This window comes from Dermacentor silvarum, chromosome 1, assembly GCF_013339745.2.
Source record: "Dermacentor silvarum isolate Dsil-2018 chromosome 1, BIME_Dsil_1.4, whole genome shotgun sequence".
NCBI lineage: Eukaryota > Metazoa > Arthropoda > Arachnida > Ixodida > Ixodidae > Dermacentor > Dermacentor silvarum.
Genome location: NC_051154.1, coordinates 444,520,315 through 444,533,236, shown reverse-complemented (window position 1 = coordinate 444,533,236; position 12,922 = coordinate 444,520,315). Strand labels below are relative to the sequence as shown.

Here is a 12,922-nt window from a genome sequence, read left to right as displayed (position 1 = left end):
TGTGTAGTAAGATGTCATTGAGACCTCCCCGCTTGGCCGTGGTGTGTCATTAGCCAGTGGGCATGAGACAACTGTCAAAAGGCCTGCCAAGGGTGGCAATCCGCTTGTTTGGTCAGCTTTGAACTCTCGCTCATGTGGGCAAGAGAAAGGCATGCCTCGCGCCTGCACAGCTTATGCAATAATTACAACATCCAGCCCAAGCTTTGCTGAATGTATGCAAAATGTTAACATGCTGAGTACATACCGTGACAGTTTCTTTGCTGCTGTCGCCTCTGCAGCATTAGACAAAGTGAGCTAGATGGGCGTCAGCAACATTTTATTAGGTGAAGCTTGGCTTAACGTTTAGATTTGAATCATGTACACACCATGGAAGTAGCCTGAAATGTTATTCTTGCATTGTAGTTGTGCAAGTATAAAGACATCGTGTAGCTATTGTCTGGGTACGATGAAGCTGTACCTTCTAGCTCAGTGCTGGCACTCCCATTCAGCTTAAAAACTTTAGTAACTAAAGTTGTGTAATGAATCTTAATTTCTTGGGAGAGGCCGCCTGATGTGCAGGTTCTCTGAACCTTGCATTGTGCAAATAAGTGCATTGCCACTCTTCTGAGGCCTGCCCATTGCCTAGCTGTGCCTTTGTGTGGAACAAGCTGTGAGCAAGCACCACATGTTAGACGAGACTGCCACTCCCTGTGCTATTTTAGGGAAAACTACAGCACACTGCAGCACCTAGTGTTTTGAGATGCTGAATCACTGCAACTTGGAGACATATTGATACTATAAAACGTTGTATTGGGCCAGTTGGTTTCTTCAGCGGAAAACTTCTCAATGAAATGTGGACAAAAGAAAGGCACAGAAACACTATACTTGTGTCTGTTGTTTATCTCCCTTCCTATTGTTCAGGTTTCATTGTGCACATTTTACCTGAAGTTTAGCTAGCAGTTAACCTGCTGCAATTGCTATATGCTAATGGTGCACATTTAGTCTTGATCTTGATACCCACTGCTGTGGCTACAACCTTGTCATCCTGATAGCAAGGTCATAGGCTTCATTCCGAGTCATATTTGCTGCATGCGTGCATAAAAAAAATGTGTGCTTTGAACAACCGCACTACTTTCAATGGGGGCAAAATGCAAAAATGCCTGTGTACCATGCATTGGGTGCATGTTAAAGAACCAAAGATGGTCAAAACTAATCTGAAGTCCCCTCACTACAGCGTATCTCAGTCATGTCATGGTTTTGGCACCTGAGCCCTAGAATTAAATTTTTTTTAACATCCCCAGTAGTCAAAATTTATCTGGAGATCTCCAGCATGGTTCCCTTCATAGCTAAAGATGTTAGCTTTGCATTGTTACGGCCAACAAATAATACTTAGCTGGGATGACTGCACTGTGATGCAGCAACATTTAGCCAGTACACAAATTTTGTACTTTTTTTTTTGTGTAAACAGACTGCAAAGTCATCAAAATCTTTGTCTTGTAGCCTTGTTGCTGTCTTGAGGGTGTGAATGCTTCAGGGTTACTAGCTGCGCGATGCTTTCTTTGGTTGCAGGCTCGCATGGCTTGTTCCTCGAAAGGCATAGTGTGTTCTGTGTCGTAGGAGGCATGGGATCCCCTTGTGTAGAGCGATGCTGCAGCAGTTGTCATGTTCTGATGTATGCCCTTTCTTTCATTTTCTCCCCTTCTTTCATAGGTGGTGCAGCGAGCGCTCGAAAAGAAGTTATTAGAAATAAAATCCGAGCTATTGGCAAGATGGCCCGCGTCTTCTCTGTGCTGAGGTGAGTTTTTTGGGGAAAAGTGCAAATTGTGCAAGACCAGCGCTTAGAAGTACAGTCAAGTCCCGCTACAACGAAATTCACGGGACCCGCGAAAAATTTCGTTGTGGCGGAACTTCGTTGACGCGAAATTGGTATGTAAACGTACGCCAAACAGCAAAGCCACGAACGAAACCGAAACCATTGTCCGGGAAATCTGAGATGGCGTGGGGGCAAAGGTTGAGACGTACCGAAGGCAATTGATAAAGTGTCAACTTCACGCGAGAATGTATTTCACGCTGTTGTTGCAGCATTTTTCGTAAATTATGGCCGACGCCTAACCCAATGCGCGTTCCCGGCCAATCGCGAAACAATTATTTTGCAGCACATGCACCATCGCAATGAAGCGGTTTGAATTATCACAATTTCACTGCATATTTATGACAGTCGGCAAGCTTGGCAAGCTTGCGCTTACCAGAAGTTTTATTTCCAGAAGTCGGCCAGCCTGGATTTCTTTCGCTTCATGGCAAGCAAAGGCATTACACGGGTCTCAGTCCGTTAAAAAAGCCACCGCAATGTCATTGTCGTGGGTTCTGATAACATTTCTCATGAGGTGAAAAGGATCCATTACTTTCAAAGCAGTCGCCGGGGTTGGTGTGTCTAGCGAATTGTCATTTTCCACAGACGACGAGATGTTGGCATCTTGTTGACAACAGCGGCTGCGGCGCGCCTGCTCGGGCACTATCTTGAAAGCAATCTGCAACGTGCACAAAGTGCGTGCCCGTGCGGGCCTCATCTTCAAAGCGATCTGCGATGTGGGTGAAGTGCAACTAGTGCCTGTAGAGTCCTGTGCGCTGTACTTTCGACGTTTAGTTCGTGGTGAAGCGAGAGACTGCACGGAGGTCCATTCGCTCGCTGCTATTGCTGCGCCTTCTCACCCCAGCGTGTTGACACCGAGTTTCCACGGCCATCAAGCGGGATGTGTTCGTGTTTACCTGTGCGCGCGTGACACCGTGCTCGGTAATTTAGTTAGCAAATGTTTACAAGTTTATACGGCCAATAAAACTACTATACAGTATAGACCACTTATAACGTAACCGCTTATAGTGCAGGACCGGATATAGTGCGGTCTTTTTAGACTCCTGTTAATTTCCCCATAGCACTTCATGTATACACGTATCGCTTATAGTGCAGTTATGGGAAACGAAATACTGGTTACAGTGCGGCTGCCTGGGAGTACGGAAGTCAGCGGAGACGGCGAACGCTCCCCTCAAACGGGCACCCTAAGGAGTGCTCGAGGAAGAGAGACGAAGTGGAGAAGGGCACGTGGTGCGAACGAACAGCCAGTGAGGCTGAAACCAGAATCTTGAGTACGAGCCGTGAAATATCACGGCGCGCATAGGGAGCGAGGTCCACGATACTGCCAACGCCGGCCAACGCTTGCTTCACGATATAAGCAGCAAACAAAACTTCAGGGAGCGGGCGGCGCCGGCACGGCATGGCGAAGGACACACGCGGAGACCGTGGAATATGAGGGAGGAGGGCGGCAGGGAAGCGGATTTTGCCTCGGCAACTCCGCCGCTTCGGTGGCTCCCCTCGCCCTCCCTCGTAGCTCCCTCACTTTCGACTGTCACCGTGCGCGCCCGCCGCCGTCAGGCGCCGCCGCTCCAGCCGGCCCGGCGCCAGCTCCCCGAAGTTTCGTTTTCTGCCGTTATCGGGAAGCGGGTGTTTGCTGGCGTGGGGGGGCAGTTTCGTTGGCCGGCCTGGGACAGCGCCACTGCTTCCCTCTGCGCCGTAGCCGCAGCGTGCAAGGTCAACATGTGACTAGTGTGGCTACGGTAGCATGGCTGAGATGTCGGCACGTACACGCATGTTCTGGCGCAATGCAGAATCGGCGACCTTGCCATTTCAGAAAGGGTGAAATTTCCGCCGCGTTTTTTTTCTTTCTGTTTCTTTTTGCTTCGATTGCGCGCGACATTGAGGGGTCTCTCCTAAGCTTTTACTCTATGGCGGTGCCAGAGCAATGCCGGTCGGAGGCGCCGCCGCGTGATTTGGTTCGAATTAACGAGATTCGACTGTAAATTGAATGCAAATGTTCTAGCCGCATTCCTCGACTGTCGCATACACGTGGCGGCTGGGTGCACGTTTTGCATATGTGCGGGCCTTGAAAATTGTTGCTTTGGTTATAGTGCGGATATTCGCGACTCCGGCGACTTACATTATAAGCGGTCTACACTGTACTTAGTTCGTATAGCTGTCTATAATCTGCTATTGCAATTGATGCTTCGCTTTTTGGGCTAAACTGCGAGATTTTTTTCCTTCCGCTTTCTGCCTCGGCGATCATGTGTGCCTTCTCGAGAGAGAGAGAAATTTACGCTTCTTCGTTGGCTAGCCATTTCGACCAGACACAGACCAGAAGACGGCAGCTATTGGGGTGATCCCCTGCAGTCTCGCGCAGGCGTGTGATAACCACGTATGGCTTTTATCGGTACTTTGAATTTGATTTTGTTCGCGAAAACCTCTTTCAAGCGGAATACGATCATCACAGCTTTGGAAGGGCCTTCTAATTAGACTACTCAGCAGTTCCAATTTCAATTCAGTCCCAGTTTCGTTCTCGAAAAGTTCATTGAAGCAGAAATACCGAATAGAACGCCTTCGTTATGAAGGGACTGTACACAGAAAAGAGCAACACACAGTGGGCAAGCTTAAGATACGAGTGCAGTGAAACATTGTATTGGGCTAGTCTGTTCATAACGAAGTAAATATACGGTGTAAAAAAAATGAGGGCAAGATGCACAGTGTACTGGATGGGCACTAAGCTCAATCTAGGATGTTTCTCCGTGACTCTAAATGTAGGGCTGTTTCTCCTCAACCCGAGGCCATCCCCACCTAATAAGTGCCTTGGAATGCCACATGGTAAGTTGCTGTCATGGGAGGAGCAGCCAAGACCCTCTTTGACAGGGTTTTGTTGTGCCCACGGGGGTTCGATGGGATTTGTATGACATGGGCTCCTTCTCTATGACCGTTCACCCGTAAAGGAAGCCGAGTCTCGGGCTGGGGGATGCGTGCGCCCATTGTAGCACTGGGTTTCTTTTTTGTGCTATAAATTTACTTCTTCGATAAGAGCGCTGCTTTGTTTTTTCATTGGCACATGTGATAGGCATCGCATGTTCTCGCACATGCAAACGCGCATTCACACACACACACTGTGGTTCCAGTGTTGGTGAGCACTTGTTGGGGGGCCTGTGCTTTTGTAAAGCACCATAGCCTGTGGGGGTCTTCCCCAACCTGTAGCGCGTATAATCGCAGCTACGTAGGGTTCGGGCGAATAAGGCAACAAGCGAGTCTACTCAACGTTTATTGCTGCGGGGCAATAAAACACTTGCAGGGGGAAGTCTGCTTTGTATAATAAGTAATAAAATAGGCTTGCCTCGTCGCATGTGATAGTCACGCAAACGAAGTCACTCACGGTTGCAGCGGGTATATCCGTAGGGGCAAGGCAGGAGTAGCGAGGTCAGAGAGACCCGAGGGTCTCTCGGTCGTGCTCTTTTATACCTTTTTACCTTTTCATGAGGGAAATTTCCTCCTCGCTCGTCGGATAGTTTCCCTCTCCTCACGCGTGTCGCGAGAGGCAAGCGCGAACCGGGAGAGGGCAAAGTGCATCTCTCCCGTGTCCGCCCGGCTCCCGCCTAGTGCGCTATGTGCGCAAGCGACGGCGAGCGCCCGCAGTTGAAGGTGGCAACGTGTGCTCCCCACAAGCCACGAAATCCCATCACGGCAAAGGGGTTCTTTGGGAAATGGAGGCTTGAGTTGGTTCATAGTGGGTGTACAAGAAAAGGCTCTGCCCCAAGCTGTCTTTTCGATGAGCGGACTTGTCTTTGTCGAGTGCCTTGACAGAGGCAAGTCCCCCTGTTGAAATGTTGGCTCCTGGTTGATGCTTTCCTTATTCGCCACTGTTGGTTTATAGCTGCGAAAGTAACTTGTGTGCAGTGGCGTCAAATTTGATGTTGTGGCACAGTTGAAATCGAGCTTCGATTGCTCATTGCCATTGCTAGCCATAAGTGCAAATGTACACCAGCTTTGGAGAGATGAAGGCCTGTGAAACGCGTTTATTCCAACATGAAATAAGTGCCGTTATTTGAGCAATGCCAGTGAAATTGAAGTGCTACTGCAAAGAACATATTTCTGGAGCATGGGCACTGCATGTCTTATGATGGGACATAGTATATGCTGGTGGAAGAAGTTGGGCATGGAACAAACAGCATGCTGTTTGGACATGCGCCTTCTTAATAAGGAGCACCAAAATGTGCTGAATGGTCTGGTGTCCTCCATTCATTTGGCAGTGTGCTGCAATGAATGTGGGTGCACTGCAGAATTTATGCAGGGACAAATTTTGTTTTGCAACCCAGGTCAATTGATATGTGAAATAAGTGTTATGTAGTGTAAAAGGAAAGCCCAGGTTGTTTGAGTCGCCTCTTTTTTGCCTGCCGTGCCAAGGAAAGGTTCCGTCTTCTAAGAAGCAATCACTTGCACAGTGCACCATGCACACTTGCCTCCTCTGATGGACAGAACCCAGCACTGCATTACCTTCGTGCTTTCAGATAGTTTCAGATATCAGTCAGATAGTTTCAGATAGTTTCAGATGCCGAATTCATGAAATTAGCATTTTAGCGTCAATTGTGGTTTCCTCTCAAAATAGGGAAATGCAGTGGGGACGACAGGCTGTAAGGATGATCCACTTGGCCACCTGTATGGTTGATTGAGCCTAACAGCTGTGTTGTTCGTTCCATGATTTTACACTTTTTGATGAAAGGGAACTCGTTTAAATGGTGTTTGTCTTGAAGTGGTAGTTGCATTCACTTCTAGCTATTTAGGACGCAACTGCTATCTCATTGCTGTTCTTTGGTAGGTAAATTTTTTTTTTAATTCCCAGTTTGGAGGCTGGCTTGTAGTGGAAAGTGCTAATGGCTGGGGATGAAGCAGTGAAATAGTGAGGCATGACATCTGCACATAAAAATGTGGTTGACTTTGTTTGGTCTTGCCACTTATTATCAGTTCGCCAATTAAGTAAGTACAGTAAAACCTCATTACAAGAGAGACTCAAGGTGCCCGGGAAACATGTCTCTTGTAACCAAAAATTCTAAAAACACCGAGGAGTCGAACTAGACCACTTTATTATACATTAACATCAAAGGGTATTTAAACACATCTTTGATGTGGACAGAGCTGTCTCATGGAAACATGGCGATGGCTCCGGAGACCGACTACTGGCATACAAAGCGACCAACACTGCAGACGCTGTGACGGAAATCCAACTCAATGCTACTCTGTCGCAGAGTCGACGTGGAAGAGCGACAGTGATTATAAAAGCATAATGACAGAAAATTCAATGCAATGGATGGCGACTATGCAGTTGTGAAAGCACGCAGCCGACGCGCGCACCGAGTGAAAATGAAACTACTGCTTGCCGCAACCGCTGCGGACGAAACTGCGGTGGTTATCGACGCGATCATGGATGGCGACTACGCACTTATGAAGGCATGCGGCGTTACGCACGGTGATAAACGCAAGAATAGTCTTTTAAGGGCACAATTAGGCACGAAGCGCTCCGGTGTTGCTGTCAATCAAGTGCCGCGCACGATTGCCACCGAGGACCATGGCGATGCGGACTGCGCCGCTTCGTTTCGGTTGGACGCTAGCGCCATTCTTGCTCTTCTGTGGCCCGTGTTAGCAACGTTCCGCGCATTTTTTTCTTCATTTTTTAATTTCTCCAACGTACAGACCTTTTCATCGGGCGAGGAGGAAAGGGCGCACGACTAGCCTTTCCTCCTCTCTGGCTTGTGCGAGCCGGCGCAGCGCGGCTTGAATGTGTTGCCCGTCGCGCTCTGCGGAATGATTCGGATGTGTTTTAGCTAGTTTTGAGTGCAATTTAGGGGATGTCAGTTCTTACGAGGTCGTCGAACAACCACTGTGTAGCCTTTAGGTGGAGCAGTAGCTACAGTATCTGGAAATTTCTCTTGGATGTGCAAAAATGCGACGTGCATCATCAGCCGCGGTGTGTGTGTATGTGTTGTGAACTATGTTGGATGTATCGGTTTTTACTTGAAGAGGTGTTGTAAAACATTGGTTAGGTTAGGTTAGGTTAGGTTTTGGATGTGTTTTAGCTAGTTTTGAGTGCAATTTAGGGGATGTCAGTTCTTACGAGGTCGTCGAACAACCACTGTGTAGCCTTTAGGTGGAGCAGTAGCTACAGTATCTGGAAATTTCTCTTGGATGTGCAAAAATGCGACGTGCATCATCAGCCGCGGTGTGTGTGTATGTGTTGTGAACTATGTTGGATGTATCGGTTTTCACTCGAAGAGGTGTTGTAAAACATTTGCATCAGCCACTGGCATCGTTCTCACGCATTTTAAGTCTAGTAAACTTCAAATCACTATGTCTACGTTAGCCTCCTGCAAGAGGCCGAAAGTTTTGCTCGACACAGCGAGCACTGCGTTCGGGAAACCAACATGATACACACAAGCTTCGTGCTTCAATCGGCATTGCCTTTTTTGCCCTGTAAGGCACAATATACAAAGGGGATCGCATAAAGAGAGTCCAACAGCTATTTGCAAGGACACACTTTTCGTAACGTGAGTGAATGCGTCGTAAATGACTGAACTTGGGAGACTGCAAAAAAAAAATAGTTCATATGTCCTCCTTTTGCGGCAAAATAAAACAGAACATGGGATAACGACGCAATAAGACTCCGCATGGTCGTGCCGCATGCTTGGTCCACTTGTACCATACGCTATATAGAACAAAAAGATCTATAACACAGCATTTAGTACTGCCTCGGGCGCTCGCGCAGTCTGCAGCTGGTCGTTCAACCACTCGAAAAGTGTGATTCACACTGTACGGTATGCCGTTATTATTAGCCAAACTATTTTATTTGTAGGCGGAAACCTTGCCCAGCAAACAAGGCAGTGTATGCCCAGTGTATGCACACATAACAAGTTGAACGTTTGTGAAAGTAAACAACACGACTTATTCTCTAGCAGAACAGTACCCACACTGTTAGGATCGTCAAATGTTTCGTAACTACTCGTTGCAGCTAAACCAGAGCTTAGAATTACAGTGCTTATAATGCTGCAGTAAGGTAACATTCGTGAAACAAATTTCAGAAATATCCGAGGTTGATTGTAAGCTCAAACAAACGCGCCCACCTCGTGCTGGGTGCTCCGTCTGCCCTAACACCAGCAGTTTACTCCGGCCGCTTAATTACTTCAGACTTAAATTCCTTCACTATGCGTCACAGGACCATTCCCCACGTAGGTCACGCCATTTCGTGTTAAATAGACCGCGTGAGTGCGGAAAAATCCACCAGAAACTGCTGCCGAGCGTATACCACAGCATACAACACGGGCGTTCGCCCAAGCCAGCAAGCCAACTGCCCATAGATGGCGCCACTGCCTACGCAATGGCGGCGCCCATCAAAAAACGGTCTATACGTCAGTGCGCATGCAATCGGCACCGACGCTATCTACAAACGGGAGAAATGCGCATGTTGGTAAATTACGGCCTCCGAGATTCAAGTGCGAAAGCTTAGGCGCGCTGCCCGTTTTTGGAGGTTGGATGGCTACAAGCTGCTTGCGGATTTATTGCGCAGTTTGCGTGTTGGCGTTACGCGCTGTGATGTGCTTTTTGACACACGGGCATGAATAATGGAGGTTCTGTGGATCGACAGTAGGGTTTCCACTTGGGCTTGTTGCTTTTCCATTAAGACCGTTGCGCGCAAACAACATGGACAAAAGAGGGAACACGTATAATACACACGAAGTGCGAAGCCACTTGGTGACGCGGCGGAACCACGGAAAATTTATCAGTGGCTCGCGGAACCCCGAGCAGGGGCATGCGGAACCCCAAGGTTCCGCGGAACCCACTTTGAGAACCCATGTACTAGGCCATGCTTAGTCTGCTACTGGGTCTGCTAGATTGCACTGTGCAAATCGTCTTTATGAAACTGCTTAGCATGCGTGGGCACAAGCTAAATGAATGAACGACACCTTGTCTTGCAATACCAAGTAGTTACCGGTTTGGTTCTCTTGTTACATGCATCATTTGAGCAGCTTTCTTAACATTTTCAAAAGAAGATTACTGAAGCATATGCTCACAAGACAAGACCCAGGCAGGCATGTGCTGATGCACTTGTAAAAAATAGTCTTTAATATGTAAGGCGTGTCAACCAAGACATCCTTTGTTTGTACCAGCTGCTGTTTCGCAGCAATGAACCAGTGTGCAGTGAAAGGAAGGATAATGCACATGCCTTCTCCTCTTGTAATACCGTATTTACTCGAATCTAGGCCGACTCCGATTCTAAGCCGACCCCCCAAAAGTTTGAGTCCGAAAAAAAAAAAAAACTTACCTCGAATGTAGGCCGAACGAAAAAGCAAGAACAGCATTCGCAAAATGAAACAGCATTTATTGAATTTGAACATGCCGAGCTCATTCTATGTCACCATCGCTGCTAGCCTCGTCGCTATCTTCCTTACTGCTGACATCTTCAAACAGTGCGCTATATATATTCAGTACCATCCAGCGCATTAGAGATGCTGCATTTTTGGAAGGTGCGCACGTTGCGGCGCACGCAAAAACCATCTCCCGTGGCCCCCTCCAACGACAGACCGATGCCGAAGTTCTGCCCGGTTTGAACGTTTGACGATGCCTCTACGGCTAGCACAACTACCGTATTTACTCGATTCTCACGCTTCCTCGATTGTAACGCGCGCCCGTTTTCCGTGAGGAAAAATTTGGAAAAATAGATTTCCTCCCGATGCACTGATGTTGCGATGAATAAAAAAAGTTGCAGTTTCGCCCGAAAGGCGATGCATCGAATGCGGTAGCAAATTAGTAGACTGCTATTAACAAGCACGGTGTCACGCGCGCTCAAGCAAACATGAACACACCTCGCTCGTTGACCGCGGAAACGAACTGTCAAAACGCTGGAGACGAAGCGCGCCTTCGTGCTAGCATGCCTCTCGCTTCAACGCGGCGAGAACACGGCGCGCGGCGGACTTTACCAGTCGCAGATTGCTTTCAAGATAGGGCCAAGCCTGATCGTATCGCCGGAGTGGATCGTCGCAGATTACGTCCTGCTTCGGGCCACTGAAACCGTTCCGCATTGCTTTGCTGGCGAAAATCCTCTCCTGTTGGCGCCAGTCCCGCTCGCAAGTTTCGGATTCTCCGAACGCCCGTGATGCGGCCCGATTTCCGTCCGTCTCCGCACAGATGATCACTTTCCTTTTAAACGCGGCATCATGATGAACTCGGTACTTCATGCTGATAGATAGAGCAGACGCTGAGAACGTGAAGACAGACGGTAGACTATTGCCTAAGCACGTGTACTGCAGCACACGGAGGAAGCTTCCGCATGCTACGGTAGCTAGGCACGACGCGCGTGCGAGGCGGCCATTTTGAAATGCCGACGCAGATTTAGGGTCGTGTTGAAAGTGCGCGTTAGATTCGAGTAAATACAGTATTCGTTTAGAAAGCGGCACTATAGTGGCATCGCCTATTTGGTGCCATTACGGTAACGCCACACTGCGCGCCGATGCTTCACCATACCGATACTACCGATACGACGCAGGTCAAAAAGGCGACGTCGCTCGTGTACTTGAGCTGGCTACTGGCGCGGCTAGTAGCGGCTGCGATACTGACTTTTCTAGATGGCGCTAACTATGCACCATATTAATAGTCATGCACCATATTAATAGTCATGGCTAGGTGGCGTATGCCACCGCCCGGTTTAAAGGGTTCAGCCTCATCCATCCATCCATCCATCCATTTATCAGTTTCAGTTAAAAACTGGCGCGTTTTTTAAAATCCTCGAATCTAAGCCGACCCTAGAGTTTCGTATGTGATTATTTGAAAAAAACTATCGGCCTAGATTCGAATAAATACGGTATACAAATCTCCCGTGTGACCTGAGTGTTACACTGAAACAAAGTGCAAGCATCCTCATCCAACGGTTCCAATGCTGTTTTTGCTCTTTCATTGCCCCCTTCAGTGTGGGGAAGGGTGATAGAACAGTTAAGCGTGACTCGCTTTCCGTGCTTCTATTGCGTCCCTGACTTGCTGTGTATATTTTTTATCTAATTATTTATTTTGTTTGATTATTTCATACTGTGGACTTCAGGAATTGCAAGGTGGGGAATGCAAAAGAAAATAACGCAGCAGTGGTGTGGGAGGGAACATCAAAGTTTTCTTCGAGTAACAATTTCTCACGGTGTGTTAACCCAAGTGGCAGATGTAAATGTTTTGCAATTGGCTTTCATGCTGAATATTTCATTTTCTGAAATACTTATTTGTTCAGCAATGATGTGCAGCCGCTACAGCCGCTTGAACACAAATTTAGGTATTCCCATTTATATACGGATAAAGGTACAATGTTGCCAGCTCTTACAGGAAAACCAGTATAAGTATTCAAGCACTCATTGCATGGAAACCTGGAGACTAATGTTTCAACAATAGATATCTGCCAGTTTCTCTATTTTCTTAAAGCAGGAAAACTGTTGGTTTTATCAGATTGAACATTAATGAGGTGTTTACTTAAGAGCACAGAGCACAAGGGACCTTGTGCATCAGGGAACTGACTGAATTGTCCGATTTTCTTCTTGCCTATGTGTGTGTGTATGCCATTAAGCTTCTGATATTACAAGTTTTGTTGCTAAAGCACTTGAATTAGCACTAGGGAAAACTTGTTGGCATCACTTGCACCATGGTAGAAATAGCCTTCTCTTGTGGTGGCGAGTTATCATGAACTTTTAAACTTTGTCCAGGATTGAGAGGTGTGGATGAATCTGTGGCACAAGCATTAAGTCTTTTTTATCGTTTTTGTGATGCAGGGAAGAAAGCGAAAGCGTTCTTCAGCTTAAAGGACTCACACCCACTGGGACTCTGCCGTTGGGAGCACTCTCTGGCGGCAAAACCTCTCTGCGGAATGGTGAGCACCACTGTGCTATGTGGCTGTTTCTTTGCATGAACAGCGCATGCAATGATACCTTCACATGTTTACCACTGGAGAATTTATGGTGTTAACTTGCAGGCTAAAGTTATTTGCAATGCGTTCATATTTGTAATTGACTTGTGTGTACTTCAAAGGGACTGACAACATATTTTTATGGTACCTGGTTT

At 47.5% G+C, this 12,922-nt stretch overlaps 1 protein-coding gene across 4 annotated transcripts in view; it reads left to right on the top strand.

Annotated features, from left to right (window-relative positions):
• LOC119437739 (serine/threonine-protein phosphatase 2B catalytic subunit 2-like) overlaps positions 1-12,922 on the top strand; it is a 105,826-nt gene that overhangs the window by 78,165 nt on the left and 14,739 nt on the right. For 2 of the 4 annotated variants that reach the window (XM_037704707.2, XM_037704709.2), the window contains 2 exons: positions 1,690-1,774; positions 12,634-12,731. In XM_037704707.2, the coding sequence (XP_037560635.1) occupies positions 1,690-1,774; positions 12,634-12,731 (183 nt within the window). The remainder of the gene's footprint in view (positions 1-1,689; positions 1,775-12,633; positions 12,732-12,922) is intronic. The other 2 variants (XM_037704710.2, XM_037704708.2) reach the window with 1 other exon arrangement.